Below are 17,308 nucleotides of genomic sequence, written 5' to 3' on the forward strand. Positions count from 1 at the left end.
TAAAGTAGTAATTTTTATAAAAGCATGATAATTATACAGAAAGGGGAGATTAAAAGAAAACTGTGCACATATCTTAGAAAATATGTGTAAAATACATGACATCCTTAGAAAATATAAATTAGCAAACTGACCCTGGGAGAAATAGCAAAGAAAAACAAACCAATAACCAAAGATAAACTTAAGAAAATTGACAGGAAAATATAACTCCCACTCCAAAAGAATGGCCCAGAGGTTTAAAGAATAAATCCTATCAAATATAAAAATTGAAATACTTTCAGAGATATTTAAACTCTTGCAGATCATAGCAGAGAGAATGAAAAACTTCCAGTGATTTAGAAAGTCAATACAATAATTAAGGTACAAAAACTACATTTTAAAAAGCAAAAGTACATGAAGGAAATGATAGGTCCACTTCACTGGTGAATATCAGCGGGGGAAATTCTTTAAATAAATTTAGCAACTTGAATGCAGAGAATATGAAAATGAAACTATAATATAACCATATAGTAAAGTTTCAAAATATAAGGATAATATTATCTATCTTATTATATAAGTTGAAAGGGTGAAAAACTTTTTTCTTAAATATGTTTTAAAAGTTTCAAGTACATAAGGAACATATATATCTTATAAAATTTGAAACTTTTTACCCTTTCAATAGATACTAAAAGGGCTAGTAATAAAAATTCAGTATTCATTCTTGGTTATAAATTTAAAGTCCTTTAGGAAATTAAGAAGCAATGAATATTTCCTTGCCATGGGTCTCTCTCTTTATTTCTCTATATCTAGCTTCTAGCCAAAAGCTCCATCTCTGGCCTCTTGTCTTAGGATGGAGCAGTAAAGACTGGAACAAGATTTGGATGTGTATGTTCACCATTCCCACTGTTATTGAACTTTAAAAAATTATTAGCCAGTGCAATTACATGAGAGAAAATAAGGAATGTAGGAAAGGGAGGAAAAATAATTTCATTGTCTAACAAACAAAAAAAATTATTCAAGCAAAATATAAGGGAATTAACTGGGAAAAACCTTTAGAAACAATATGAGAAGTTAGGGAAGTTCCTGTAGCTTTTCTAAATAAAGAGTTTATAAACACTAACAAAAAAATATAATGAAAGGCAGGGGGTGGGGGGAAGAGCCCTTTTACCAATAATAAGTTTTTAATAAAAGAAAACTTTGTGGGTTTTTTTAAATTATTTTTTAGAAAGAGATCATTTTAAAGGGATCACCTCTTTATAAAGTATTCTGAGTTTAGTGTAATTTCATTGGATACCAATGGGCTTTATTCTGGTTTTGATTGCTTTGGTGCTTTGTTTTAGAAATTTGACATGGTAATTCTTTAAGTTTCTTTGAAAGAAAAAATACATATGAAGAATCAGGAAAATAAAAAATAATAAGAGAACAATATCTCTACTAGAAGTATAAATGAGTTATAAAACCACAGCAATTAATTCAACATAGCACTGGCCCAGTGTACTCTATATAAAGGGGAAAGAAATTAACTTAGAAACATAAGAAAATTATTTTCTTAATAAAAGTATAATTAATGTCATTGGGAGGCCAGTCACAGTGGCTCACACCTGTAATCCTAGCACTCTGGGAGGCTAAGGCAGGAGGATCGCTTGAGGTGAGAAGTTTGAGACCAGCCTGAGCAAGAGCAAGACCCTGTCTCTACTAAAAATAGAAAAAATTAGCCAGGTGACTAAAAATAGAAAAAAATATCCAGGCGTGGTGGCACACACCTATAGTCCCAGCTACTTGGGAGGCTAAGGCAGGAGGATTGCTTGGAGTTTGAGGTTGCTGTGATCTAGGCTGATGCCACGGCACTCTAGCCTGGGCAACAGAGACCTGTCTCAAAAAAAGAAAAGTGTGTGTGTATACACACACACACACACACATACACACATCATTGGTAATATGTGAATTATGCAATTAAAAAAACAGCAACCATGTGGAAATATTTAAATGTAGTGCCATGTAGCTAACCTACCTCTTCCTCCAAATTAAATTTTAGGTAAGTCAAACAAAGATCTAAATATTTTTCTAAAAAAGAGTAAAAATACATAAAAGGCAAAAAATCATGTATAAATGTTTTAGTAAACATGGATTAAGTAAAACATGACATAAAATACAGAATATACAGAATACAGAAAAGAATGATAGTATATTTGACTTTGTAGAAAGGTTTCATTTCTATATTTTTATTTCTCTCTTTTACCATTCTTATCGGGTCAACCTTTCCATTCTACAATGACCTACAAGTTTTTTGGCTTCTTTCTAATAACATTTCTTGAAGCACATGATTAAAATATTATAAAGTAAAACCCATCTGAATTCCACTGTTTTCTTGAGAAAAAAACACCAGCAACATTTTGTAATGCTTTTTTCATATATTTATTATATGTATTTATGCCCGTATATTACGTTCTTTCCCACTTCCCTTCAGCAGCACTGATTATTCATTGCTCTTTGCAGTTAATAATGGGTATAATCTTATTTTAATTTATTTATATTGCTCACATTTCTTAAACAATTGGGCATCTTTTCATACTTTATGTGCTGTTTGAATTAGCTTCCATGTGAATTGCCTATTCTTATTCATTTTTCTTAAGAATTCTTTGTTTTCAGTTTCAACAGTTCTACATATAATAAAGATATTAGTTATTTATTAGTATGTACATTTCAGATATTTCCCCCAAGCTGTCATTCATATGATAACAAGTTTTTAATTGTTTCTATTTTTTAAAATTTATTTTTATTTTATTTATTTATTTTGAGACGGGGTCTCGCTCTGTTGCCCAGGCTGGACTCGAACCCCTGGGCTAATTGCAATCTGCCCGCCTCAGCCTCCCAAGTACATACATTGTCCAATTATTTGTACTTTTGTAAATTGTAGGTTTTCTGGAATGGCTAAATTCCTCTTGAAATTCCAGGTTAAGCATCTGTTCTTCTAAATTTTTCTGGAAGTTTCTTTTTTCTAATACTTAATTCAGTGTTTCATGGTTTACATTTAATTCATCTTGAATGATGTATTATTATTAGTGCGGGATTGTTCAATTTTATATTTTCCAGAGATAAAACCAGTAGCACCAGCATTATTTATTTATTTTTGAATCTGTTTTTTTCGGGGGTCACATGTGGAGAGTGGGAGCGGATGGCAGGGGCACTTCTGTTTTTCACTTTATGTGTTTCTGTAGTGTTTGAACCGTTGCAATTCATAGTTATCACTTTTAAAACTTAAGAAGTGTGTGAGCGTATGTGTATACACATTCTCACCTCATTTGCCAGTGTAACCGTTTCATTACATTTTCTCTCTCTCCTTCACACACGCACTCACCATACCTACCACACACAGACACACCGCACACAAATGAATTCCTACTTTTTCCAATTCATACATCACGTAACCAGAATAACCCAAGAGAATTACAGCCTCTTGTAAATAACACGTTGCACATTTCTGATGATTATTTCTGTCAATAAAGACTGAAAGAAAGAGAAAGAGAGAGAAGAAAGGAAGGAAGGAGAAAGGAGTGAAGAGAGTCAAAGAGGGAGGGAGGAGGAAGGAAGGAAATAGTAAAGAAAGAGAAAAAATGGTCCAGCCTGAACAGAAACTGCCCTCTGCCCTGAGCATAGGCAAGCCCTTGCTGACCACCTTTCATCTTGTCAATGTTGCTACCAGAGATTCAAGATTCTAGTGACACACTTAGCCGATGAGACCTGTAATATTTTTCCAAGCTGGTATATACCTATAGCAGCCCTGCTCATGGCTCTCTGCAGATATGAAAAAAACAAACAAACAAACAAAAAAAACTAATCATTTATGTCAGTGCAGTAGACTGAGGCTCAGGAGATTCGGGATTCAACTCTCACCTCTGACACCTAAGAAGCCATACGTATATATCAGACAAGTCACTCTCCAAGATCTCATCCACCTTAAAAATCACATAGTTCTAGAACTCTCATTGAGTCTCCTTGCCTGGGTTTCATTAGTCCCATTACCTCCTTTCGTTAAACCTACTTTCATTTATTTCTACTACAAATGATTACTAATTAATTTAGCAATTTTTACAATTAATTTACCAAATTAATTCACAATTTATATGCACTTACATAGAGTATATATTTTACTGTTACTTAAAGATGATTTTCCTTAACAAGTTTCCTTTAAGAAACATGTGGAAAAAGTCTATAGAGAGAAATATTATAATATAATTTCCTGCATTAGCAATACCTAAAAGTACTTTGAACCCAATTTCTCTCCTAAAAATGACTCATCTATGATTTGTTGTACGTTTTTGAGATAGCTAGAAGAGAAGATCTGGAATGTTCCCAACACAAAGAAATAGGCAGATATCCTAAGTATGCTGATGTAATCATTACACATTGTATGTATGTATCAGAATATCACACATACCCCAAGATAGGTGCAATTATTATGTATCAATAAAAAATAAAAATAATAAAAACATGTGCTTCTTATACTGGATAAATTAGAATGTAAATCAAATAGTTTTGTAGCTTGTAAAGTAATTAGTAAATAACCAAGCAAGCAGGCTCATTAGATTATAATAATAATGGATCCTGGCATAGTATTTATTAATCTCAGTAACAACCAGACATGTAGAGGGTAGATGTAATTCCCATTTCATAGATGAGAAAGTGGAAACAGACCCTTAGGAAGTCATTGATCAAACAGGCTCCCCGGACCAAAGCCCTATGAAGCTTCCTGCATGTCCTTTTCCTTTGCATGGTCAGTTTCTCTTGAATCCTATCTGATTCAGTGAACCTGGTCTTCTCCAGCCCTACACAGAGTCAAAGACTTAAGTATGACTCGTTTTCTTTCAATTAGGCTTTTTTGTTTTTTCAAGAAAGAGAATCACAGCTATTGAGTTAAATTTTGGAAACATATTTATTCTGTCAGAATACTTAGGTCACCCACAAGCAAAATTTAATAAACTTCAGAAAAAGTTTATATGCAATACTGTGTGGTTTCTCAAAGCAAGTAATAAGACTGTGCCTCTTTGTGTGCTCAATTTCCATTCTAGAATGTGAAATATAACACCAGTAACATAGGTCTACCATTTACTAGATGACTACCAGAAGTCAAACCCATCTTTAGTGCATTATTGACAGGTTTTAAGGAAAAATGTGCAATAGTTTTCAATTTTAACCCAAAGATATACCTTCTAAAGCTCCTGAATTTAGTGTAAGATTTGCATATACTATGACATGTGATTTCTTTCCTTCTTTCCTTTATATCTGCTGATACATTGATGATGAATTTTATAGTTGATAAAATCTCAGATTTTAGGAAATTTGGTAACAGTTCTAGTATCATGAAAGCAATTCTTACTGGGGAATTTTTGGACAGATTATTAACTGTTTATTTAAAAAAGAAAAGAGGGAAGGAAGGAAGGGAGAAAGGGAAGGAGGGAGGGAAGAAGGAAAGAAAAAAGGAAGGAAGGAAGGAAGGAAGGAAGGGAACAAGAGAAAGAGAGAGAGAAAGCAATTTTCCATGGGCAGATTTGGGAATCAAAGGGCTGGCATTAAATTTTTATTAACTATCTTTTTATGAATATTAAATTATTTTGTAAAAACAAAACAAGTACAGAACCTCCAGCCAGTCTTGTGTTCCTAAAGAAATCAGAAATTTTTTATTGCTTCTGCTGAGAAGAGGTTTGCAGGACGACTTGATGCTTATTTAATCTTCGCAAAGGGCACCTAGGGAGATAGAACAAAAATGGGCCCTGACATAATTTTGAAATCTCCCTCAGCAATAAACAAGCTGTCTCTTTGCCTCTCAACACTTCTGCTAACTTGTACTGTGGGAAATTTCTGGAAGCTGGACGGGCTTCAAGGACACTACAGCGGGCTCCCTGCCCTGTGTCAGAGGTCCCTGCTGTGGTGCTCTTCTCTTTAGAGGGGTTTGGGCTAAGCATCTCTGGGTCCTGGGAGGGCAAGCCTGCTAACCCTACCTTCACCCTTGAAAACACACTGTAATAATGAGCCCTCACGTGTGAATACTCCTTTATGGGGCATTTCAAGTTTCCTCAGCCCAAGATCAGGGATCATTTAGTTTAGCAGTTGAGAATGTTGGTCCCTGAAGCCAAAGACATAGGCTACGTTCCTCTGAGAATCTCTCAGCTACACTTTGCTTCCCTTATAATAGCCAGCTGCAGGATAACATGAAACAAGGGGCACAGATTTGGAAGGAACATCACAAATGTTTCAATTATCCAGCAAGTGTTTATCAAATTAATGCTTCTGGAGAAGAGGCTAGCACAGGCAGTCGTAGCTGAATCAACCCTACTTTATTTCGGAGTGGAGACAGCCTGGAGTCCGAGCCCCAAGACTCTCTCTCATTCACCGTATGAACACGGAAAAAGCTCTCGGAGCTTCAGTTTCTTCATTTGTAAAATGAGGCTCACGGTTCCACCCTGAAAAGATGGTTTTAAGGACTACAGGAGGAAGTATAGAGGAAGTACTTGGAACAGTGTGGCTGGCATTTGTGAACAGTAACATGAAGTTGATGCCTACCATGAAAATAATCACAAGGGCAGAACTCTGACTTTTCCTGTTTCTTAAGATTTGTGTCTAAATCAGTAGCGTTGTCTCTCAGTCTGATGGAATAGTCCACTGCCTCCATGGTATTCTTTTTAATGGTACAAGATAATCAGAATGGCTAGTCCGTGGTATAGATAATACATGCTACTGAGTTTCAGAGGAGGGAGATGTTACCTCGAGTTGTATGTTCAAGAAAAGCTTTTCAGAGTAAAAGGTACATTCCATCTCAATAAAAAGGGGGCAAGGAGCTGCTTCGTCCAGCCAGGATGTATGCCTCTACCATAGAATAACAGTAATTTAACCCTGGAAACAGGGTTAAAGGATCCCCTCGTTTTTATGAATGAAGAAACTAATCTACAGACAGGGAGGGTGACTAGTCCAAGGTCTCACAGCAGTTTTATAACAAAACAAGACTGTACCCCAGTTCTCTGGGATAACCTGCCCACTGCGCTGCACTGCCTTTCATTCCTTGACTTGACAGTATGTAATAATTTGACCTGCATCTTCCCCAGTCCCTTGCATTGTTCCAACAAAGTAGCTCTGAGAAACGTGAGTGCACAGGAAACCATTCTGGTGCAGTGGGAAAGGGTCTACTCCTGCTCGTACTCACTGTGTAACACTGAGCAAGTCACTTCCTCTATCTGAATTGCTAATGATATCTTTTGAACGCTAGCATTTACCAAGAGCTTACATAAAGCCAGGAGCTAGCTAAGCGCTCCAGGGGCATTATCTCTTACCGTCCACTGCCCCATGACTGCGTTTTATAGAGGGGCATCCTAAGACCACAATACCAGTACAGAGTGCAGAGCACTAGCCCCATCCCTGGATTTACTGAATCAAAAGTTCTGATCACCCCAATACGTAAATTCTAGCAAATTCCCCAATCGATTCTGATGCTCACAAAAGTTTAAAGCTTGATGATTTACTAGGTACTCTGATAGTCATCTAAAATTTTACAGATGACAAAAGCTGAAACCCAGAGAGAAGTAACATATTCAAAGTCACACAGCTAATTAGTGGCTAACCTGGGACTTGAACCCAGGTTTGTTTGTTTTGCTGCTGTTTGTTTGCTGTGTTTTGAGGGTTTTTGGTACTTGACCCACAATCTAGCTGAGATTTTAGTAGTTAGCAAAGCATCAGATTGTCAGCTGGGCTTGATATTCTTTCTTATCTTTCTGGGTTCATACTTTTCTTCACTTCCCAACTCAACTTGCAGCCTATGTTTTGTAAAGTTTAGCACCTTTCACTGTCTGCCGTCATCTTCAGATCTCAGAACCAAGGATAATTTGGTGTTCGAATGGAGCGGAGAGATGTTTGACAAGGCTGTGTCAAATTAACAGCAGTTCTAACAAGAGAGTTGAGGACCGAGGATAGATGGTGCATTTGACAGATAGTCACTGGAGTAATTCACTGTGTAATTGGCCAAATGTACAGAAGCCACCAGACTGCAGCTGGACAAGGGATCATTGGCCGAGGTGGATTTCCTAGTTCCCTCCACAGCTTAGTCTTCCCTTAAGGGTTTAGTCAGCACCTTGGTTGTGATTAATTCGGCATGAGGAGCACAAAAATATTACCAATTAACTGCTTTGCTTTTTTCCAGAAGATGAAGGCTCCATTTAGCAGACTTGTGCAGCTACCCAAGGTTCTTGGAAAATCCTCCCCCTTTTATTTTAAATCCTCTAGTTATTGACTTTTAGAACTTTAAGGAATCTAGGCTCTCACCCAGCCCAGTGCTTTTCATTGTTTCATGTGCATGAAAGTGACCTAGGGATCTTGTTAAAGTGCGGGTTCTTCTTCAGTCGGTCTAGGTTGAGGCTTGAGATTCTGCATCTCTAACAGACCTTCCAGGGATGCCAAAGTGGCTGATCTACGGGCCACACTAGATAGGGAGGACCTAGCCCAGGGAATGCAAATGAGCTGTAGCTTGAGTACCCACTGGGGATGACTCATGGTTGGTGCCTGGAGAAGGTACCGAGGATTCTCTGTAGTTGCATCTGGGACCAGCTGGTCAATTAGCCAAGCTTATCACGGGCTTACGAATAGGAAACCTACCTCAACAAATGTCTCCCTTTGGCGTGCAGAAACCGAAACCCAGAAATCTCAGTGACTTGCTCGGGGTCACATAAGCTAGTTAGTGGTAGATCCAGGACTAAATAAAGCTGGAATGTAAACCTAGATTTCTCTCTGTGTGTTGCATATTTGAATCGCAGATTAGATGTAAAGCTGTTTTAAAATATCTTTCCTCAGTTCTATAATTGGCAGAACCAGGCACAGAATCCAATTTAGATTTAGGAATCCAGGGGTACTCACCCTAGCTCAGCCTCTGAAAAGCTCTGCAACTTTTGGAAAAGAACTTCTCTGGGCCTTAGTTTTTTTTTCCATGAGATGAGGAAGTCCATGCCTGGTCTTTTGAATTCATTCTAATGTTGTACAGGGCTATGAGGTAAAAGAGGAAAGCACTTTGACAAAACATAAAGGATTTGAATAAATGGAGGACATTTTTGTTAAAACTGCTTTAGAATAACATTAAATTTTCCTTACAAGATTGTTATTTGTGGAAAAGAATACATGCACACACAAAACCTTGTCATGGTCCCAGGTTGAATTTTAGCTGAAATGATTGCAGATTACTATTTTGAATTTTTATTAATGAGGCTCTTTTGATTTTCCACTCACCTTTAATGTGTTTTGCCTGTGAAAAGGATGCATAGGCATGGGACAAGAGAGAGAAGGAGAGAACAAGCAAGCCAGCCAACATTTCGTTGATGACATCTTGTGCAAGATGAGACGGCTTTCGGTAGCAACAAGGCTCCATGTTTCTCCGTTCATGTCCATAAGGAGAGATGGGGATTTGTTTTTACCCAAAGCCTTTAACAAACCTTTCCTTTGGTTTAACTGTCTCAGCTGACTTAATCCTTCCCTTTCCTGAACCAATTTCTGGGAAGGGGAGAGGAGGACCAAGACTGGTTTAAAAGCAATCACATTTGGAGCAGGGGGTCTGTCTCTCCTTTTGTTGCAATGGATGAAATAGATTAAACTGCAGCATCCACTGCAAGGGGCAACAGAGAAAATATAAAGAATTAGTCTTGCTTGTATAAATCGGTGAATTTGTATCTTCTCTCCCAGTTGTAGAAGTTTAAAGTTGCAAGTATCATAGTGATGGTTTTCATATACATACATACATAGTTACATACCTAGTTAGGTATATCAGACATGATGGTAAGCTCCTTAAATATCTTATCTCAATCTTTAAACAGCCCTCCAAATGATGTAACTTCATTTTAAAGGTGAAGTGATGTAGCTTCATTTTAAAGGTGAAGAAACTGAGGCTCAACTAGGCTATGGAATCTGCCCACGGTCACATAGCTGATCAGTAGAGGAGCTAGAATTCAATACTGATTCCAATGTACATGTCTTCAAGACTTAAATAACTGTATAAATGGTCTTATTTACGCTGGACTTCAGAATGCTGCTGTAAAAGTCCATATAAAAATGTGATTTTATATTATCAGTATCATCATAATGAAACTCTCTTTTTAGATGCATTTAATTTGGAGGATGAGAGACTTATTTCCTATACATAAGTAAAGGTGGAAATAATTCTGAAAAACTTAGTTCTGCTGGAGGGTGGAAGCTCTCCCCTCCCAAACTTTGACTGATCCTGCTTGCATATAACAAAATGGAATATTTGGAGTTACCTCTTACCTCTGCCCTCTATAAGGATAAAAAAAAGGGGGTCCCCAAGTTAAGCATCAGGAAGAAACATTATTGACAATTTCTTTTCTTAGGCTGATGAATAATGAGGTCTCAACTTTAGACACTTTCCTGAAATACCAAAACTAGAAGATTCATACAGCCCAAGAAGATCTAGAGGCAGCTCCCTGCTAGAGGGCTGTAGCCAAAAGAAGCCCATCTGGATTGATGCATTTATTTGTCTTGTAAAGAGAGGTTGAGCACCTGCTATGTGTCACCCTGTCACCATGTCCACAGCTATTTAAGTTGGGAACTGGTTTACCATCTTCTGACATAGCACAAATTCAATTCCTCCATCCTCATACTTCTATAGTAATAAAAGTTGACATTCTTTGGGTTTTTATCAGATATGACACTGTTTTATGTGCTTTATGTGAGTTATCTCAATAATCTTCACAATAATCTAGTAAGACAGATACTATTATACCTATTTTACAGTTGAGGAAACCAAAGCCCGTGAAGGTTCAATACCTTACCTAAGATCACAGTTTTGTGACCTTGCCTTTATCTCAGTCTGCGTTTAGCTTCACTAGTCTGCCTTTAGAACCTATATTCTTACGCAGGATACTACTGCTTCAGCCCAAAAGAATGTGGCTTTTTATAGGGTCACCCTGAAAGTTTCTGCAGTCTAGAAGTAAAGACTGGTCTCATTTCACAAAGTGGCTCTTCCTAAAATGTAGTCAGACCAAAGTTAGCCGAAAAGGTCCAAAGGGAAAAGATAAGACCACTCAAGTTCTCTAACTTGGCACTTAGGAGTGGAATACCGTGCAGGTGCGGACATGGAGGCTCCCTCTGCCTTCCCTTTACTTTCCCCAGGACCGACCAGTCCTACCTTTACCTTCCCTCTGACCCTACTTTTAGAAGGCCCAGGGATTCTCTGTGCCAAGGCCGTGGTCTCTGGCTGCCTTGCCGACTGCTCCTGTACTCTGCCTGCCACTGTTCCTACAGCTGCATGGTAGATGTTCATGTTTCCTAAATGTCTTCCCCTCAAAGCAATAGGACATTTCACTTTTTTAAGGGGACATAGCAAAAGTCCTAGGAGGCAGTGCAGCATCAGTCTTAAGGGTGAGGACTCTGAAATCAAACTATCTGGGTACAAATCTCAGATCCCTTATTTATTCACAGTGCTACTTTCAGCAAGTGATTTAATTTTTCAGAGTCTTGGTTTGTTCATCTATGATATGAGAGCTAATCAGTGTACCTACTGCAGAGGATTGTGGTGAGGAATAAATGCAGTAATCCATGGAGAGTGCTCATAACTGTGCCTGGAATATTGTATGCATGCCCAATAAATATGGAATAATGGTATTAACTGCTGTTTCTGCAGTTATTTTTTGAATCCTTAGCAAACACGTGCCTCACCCTCACAGAGACCACATCCTAATGAGAAGATGCACCTTAAACAAATACCTGTAGAAATCGTATGTAATTATAGATAGAAATAAGGACAGTGAAGAAAATGTCTGCATTGCTATGATGGCACGTAATGAGGGACCTGATAAAATCAGGCAAGATCCGGGAAGACTCCCCGATGGAAGGAGCATTTGAACTGAGGTCTGAAAGATGGGAGATAGTGTAAGAGTAAGGAAGGATGAATGTGGACGTTCCTACTCTCGATTTTATGACAGAGCAAATGTTAGAAATTCCTTGGTTCCATTCAAACAGCTGCATATTATTCAGTATCAACAATGTTCTATTAAGAAATTGTCTAGAGTTGATAAATTATTTTTTGTAATGAGTTATTTGCCATTTGTATTTGTTATAGAGACATTTGTCTGTAATCACACTGCCCTTAGCATCAGTTATTTTTCTTTGCTGTACACAATGGGCACATCCTTTCCAGTAGGCACTCTAAGTTATTTGGACAATGTCATTTTGTTAAGTACTGCTGAGTCAGTTTCCCTCAACACTTTTTTTTTAAACACAGCTACTGGATCAAGTGCTAGTTGAGTATTAAACATGTGTCTAAATGTTCACTCACAGGATTCAGTAATCCATGTGATTCCATGTACCCTCCCCATCCAAGGCATCCCTGTTCAAGAGATCTATTCTAAAAGGCACCGCCCTTGTGCCCCTGCCATTCGAGAACCAAAGGAGACTCGGCCCCTATAGAAGCGAAGTTCATTGGCTGTGTTCCCTGCATGCCTGTGGGTGCTAATGCTGCTGCATCTTTCTGTTACCTTTTTTGTTCTGTGTTCACAGGAGTCCTGTCCATATGGTTTGCATTAGGTCAGCCCTCTGTTTTCTTGGCCAAATTAAATGCAAAACAATAGGATGTAGGAATAAGGTTATATAGAGAGAGTGTCTCTGATTCCTGTTAGTGGAGCTGATTACAGTCTAGATTGGATTTTTGGAGTCTATAGGCTGAGAAATTCTTTTTTTCTTAGCCTAGAATATCTTCCAGGGGGAAGGTGTTAGAAGATTTTCAGGTGGATTTAAACATTGATGCCTTGCTTAGGGGGACAAAAACCAAACATTGGCTTGTCTTCTTCTAGCTTTCAGCTTTATAACTTCCCTCTCACCCAGAACTGAGGCAATAGGTGCTTTTGTGTGTCCAGATCCATCCCTATTACCTTATAGGACAAGATTGGGGTCAGTTTTAAAACCCATGAACGGTAGAAAACCACAAGTCTCCCAGTGACCCAGGCAGATTTGATGACAACATTTATGTCAATCATGACCTGCCAGGAAATCTTGACATTGAACCCGATCTGATTCCATGTTTAAACTCACTGTCATAGATGTGGGCAGATTATGAATGCGAGGGGAGTGTGGCTGACATTCCTTTCTCTCTTAGTAGTGGGCACTGCCATCATCCTGGACGGCATGTGTTGGTCTCAGGGAAAAAGGTAGCTCCTCTTCTGCTAACAGTTAGCTGTTCTTTCCCCTCCTTGCACATTAGAAGCAGTTGACTGGAATGTTTCTAGCCTTGCAGAAGGAAGCTAAAACAATTGTCCTCTGTGATGTTACTTAAAAATGGGTTGGGAAATCGTGAATTACTAGTTAGATGGTGTGTATAAAAATCTTTAGCAAGTCATCGCCCATAATACTTTGAGTTGGCTGAACCAGCTAATGAAAAGATTAGATCAATTGTCTCTTTTTCAGCTTGGTACTTAAGTCAATAAGCCAGATGAAAATTAAACTAGAACAAGCCTCTACCTCTCAGGATGTAAGCTCCCAGGGGTTCAAATTTCTCTGAGTCTCTGAGTTGGGTAGGAAGATTCTCACACCTACCTCCTTGAAACTTGTCAAAAATAGGATTTTGTATTTAGGTAAGCTCATTGTCAAACCCAGCTCCATTCCATACTCCCTGAGAATCTGTAATAATTTGAAGGCAGTTCCTCTTTTGAATGTAAGAAATGTCTATTAAAATTGATATATCATAAATATAGTTTTCCTCACTTTTTCCTCCTTCAAAGGTTTTTATTCTGATCCCATCTCTTTTTTCCCCATAAAATGAAGATGAATCCCTATTTTCAACTGTAATTGAAACTAGTAGCTTGTACTTTATTAAATTAAAAAGAGGCACCCAGAAAGAATTCTAGTAACCTTTTAAAAGAAATTATTCAATTCATCATGCATGCTAATTGTGCTTTAATAATATTAAATGTAGTAATTTGAATATACTCTCCTCTCCCCCAAATATAACATTCATCTTCCTATCTCAATCCAAATACTATTCTTTAAACAAATAAATCAGTGATCTATAGTTCATATATCATTCTTAATGAATTCCACATGAATTAACACATATATAGAAAGGAATCATTTTCCAAGAGAAATTAATTTGATGCTGTGAGAGTAAAAGAGATGGAAGACACCAAGCCACAAAAAAATTCAGAAGGCCATTTAAGAATTTCCAGTGCAGAGGGATACTGCAGAATTCGCTAGGCTATGCCCTACAGAGTGGGAGAAAAAACACTAGCACTGGATCAAAATCACAATCATTTGCAATTTTTTGATTGCTATTTCTCCATTCTCTGGTACAGAGATTCAAAGAGTCAAAGATGTTGGTCTTCTCTTGCTCTCATAGAATCTCCATTTCATATTCTGATTGGGTGAACTTTCTTTCACCTCTTAGAATACTAAGTTCATGCTAGGTAATTTCAGAGTGTTTTTCCTTTGGAAAGAGCGCTTTGGATATTCCCAGGTGGTTGACAGTTCATTGCCTTAGCATTTCAAGTCACTCAGGTCACAGTGTCATTTTATGGAAGATAAAACAAGATCTCCTACCCACTCACTAGTCACAGTAATTGGAAATCGCACAGTTAGGATTTCGTGGGTTTTCTCCGTCTTCTCTTGATGATATAAGCGGTGCACTGGGATTTAAGATAGCCCCACTCTCCCTTCTCAAGGTAAGCATATGATTTTGTTAGGTTGCTGGGGAATTTGATTTGTTTTTCTATACGTGACTCTAGATTATAACAAGGACATCCCTCCAGACCATATACCAGAGCATGCCCAGGTACAGAGACAAGGTGGCATCAGATCATGGACTCCTCTCTTTTTGTGTTGGCTCCTTTCCAAGTGAGAATTTCCTGTAGACTATAGACTGTAACAGGGGCATCCCTCTAGAGCATGTACCTGTCATGAAGAAAGGTGCAGGAAAGGAAGCAGCAAACCCAAAATCAAACCTAGAATTAACTGATAAATATATAAAAACAAGGCCCACTCTTATGAGTTTAATACAGTATCTTTTAAGCAAAATGGTACTCCGTTATCCAAGCATGTTTCTTTCCTTTTTGTGAAAAATGTTCAGTTGAGAACAGGAAGAAGAAAAAGAAAACCTCTTAATCCAAAATATTTAACATAAATTTGCTGTTGTTAGAACCATCATCGAGTAGGTCAGTCTGGAAAATAACTCAAGTCAGCAGAAAAGTCCATCCCTCTACCCAGTAGAACATCTGATTCAATCAGTGTGCAAACTGCCCTCATTCACAGGAGGCTCTGGAATGCTGGTACAAATAAATCAGTCCATTTCCCAACATTTCAGCACTTGCTTCTTGATTGATGAGCACAATAACTCCAGGTAAAGCATAATTTCAAAAGCAGATAGTTGAATGGGAAACAGGAGACTTTCTTTGTTGGCATTGGTCTGCTTAACAGAGCCAGTCCAAAAAACCTTGTTGGCAGGAAAGGACACGCAAGTTAAAGCTTGACACTAGAAAGCAAATAGCGTATATCCTTGTACTAAAACTAAAGCAAGGCCTGCAGCATAGCTTCTTGCAAAGGCAATTTATCTATAGAGAATAGAAGTTCATTCACTAGTCTATCTTTTCCCTCAACTTCCCTTCATCCCTTCATTTACTCTTGCTTCCCTTTCTCTCATATTTCAACTGCTATCAACAAAATTCCCAAGGCTCTTTAAATAAGTGAAAATGCCAAGACAGAAACATTTGGTAAATGTTTTGGTGTGTTTTCCAGGGCAACAGAGATTGTCACATGGCCCTTCTGATTAGTTAAAGGGAAATTATCTCTTGTTAATGTCCTAATCAAAAATGAAAAGGAGAATGTAGTGGTTTCTCTTGTGTCTCCACTGCTCAAGTGAAGAGAAGGACAATTAGGAAATCCACTTGGACAAGTCTGGAAAGGCTGGTGCAGAAACTCAGTTTTAAAGATTAGCTAAATTTATATGACAATTGCTGTGCCTTCCTTTTGCTAAAATGTCATCACTTAAGTGTAGCCTGACACTGAGAAGGCATTCCAAGGCAGAACTTGTAATTGGGGAAAGTCTCAAGATATGCTATTGGATAGTTTGGTAATTGGGAACAGAAATCTTGGAGCAAACAGATTAAGTATCAGCTCCACTACTTCCTAACTGTTATAATTCTGGGCAAATCACTAACTATGCCTAATTCCCAATCTCCATATTTTTTAAATGGGAATATTAATAATACCTCTTTTGTAGGGTTGTCAATATGAAGATTAAATAGGATAGTGTGTAAAGCCTTCAGTACAATGCCTGGCTCCAGTAAATACTCAGTACATGGAACCTGCATATGTTCTCTCTCTGAAAGCTCTTTTTCAGCTTGGTGTTGTGAACTGTGTTCAGCACCTTCAGCTTTTTCATTATTTCTCTGGCCTCTGCTGCTCTTTCATTTGAAGTCATGCCCTGCTGCTGCTGTCCAGACCAGCATCCCAGCCTCACCTGGGAACTTGTTAGAAATGCAGATTATTGAGATTCATCCCAGACTTAATGACTCATGAACTCTGGCTGCTGATACCAGAGATCTGTTCTAACAAGGCCTCCAGGGGATTCTGATGCACACTCAAGTTTGAGAACTACTGAAATAAGACTGTCACCAATCAAACCTCTACCTCAGTCAGTCTTCCCTGGTTGATACTAAGACAGGCTGGAGCATCAAGGAATATTATTACATTGAGATAATCATCAACAACCCAGAATTGTTATACTGTTCTGTTACCTATTAGCAGTAAGATTATAAGTAACTCACTTCATTTTTCTGAGCTTCCATTTCTGCCCTATCAAATGGGAATGCATCCTGTTCTGCTATGGTGTAATAGGTGCATTTCCAAAAAAAAAAAAAAAAAAAACCCTCATACCAAAAAAAATCCCCTTACAGAAACAGTTATTTCAGAGAGGGAGAAAGGAAGGATAATTGTTACTGAATTTAACATCCAGACTCAAAAAGACATTTTTTCTTTTATATAAACAATAAAAAAGATTAAAAATAAACAAATTTGAGGGTAGTTTACCTGAAAGCTTTCCACTTTTACCCTTTAAACCACATGTAAAAGACCCTATCAATCTTCTGTACCTTTGCTCTTGACATTGTAACTTTCCTCCCAACACAGTTCATGCTCTTTGCAAGGAAAAGAAGAAGAAGAAACAAGACAAGGAAAAAGAAAGGGAAACGCAACCATTTTAATAGCCAGCCATTCACATCTAGAACTGCCTAAAAGATTGAAACCCAACACTGTTCTGCATCCTGAAGATATTACTCTAATAGATTTCCTTAGTCCTAATTTG

The 17,308-nt window shown here is 37.9% G+C and overlaps 1 protein-coding gene across 3 annotated transcripts in view; it reads left to right on the forward strand.

Annotated features, from left to right (window-relative positions):
- GABRB2 (gamma-aminobutyric acid type A receptor subunit beta2) overlaps positions 1 to 17,308 on the forward strand; it is a 217,178-nt gene that overhangs the window by 192,848 nt on the left and 7,022 nt on the right. Inside the window, exon 9 of one of the 3 annotated variants that reach the window (XM_069484258.1) lies at positions 9,707 to 9,712. The exons of the other annotated variants lie outside the window; for them this stretch is intronic. Within the exon in view, the coding sequence (XP_069340359.1) occupies positions 9,707 to 9,712 (6 nt within the window). The remainder of the gene's footprint in view (positions 1 to 9,706; positions 9,713 to 17,308) is intronic. 3 annotated transcript variants of the gene reach the window in all.

Source organism: Eulemur rufifrons, chromosome 10 (genome assembly GCF_041146395.1).
Source record: "Eulemur rufifrons isolate Redbay chromosome 10, OSU_ERuf_1, whole genome shotgun sequence".
Taxonomy (NCBI): domain Eukaryota; kingdom Metazoa; phylum Chordata; class Mammalia; order Primates; family Lemuridae; genus Eulemur; species Eulemur rufifrons.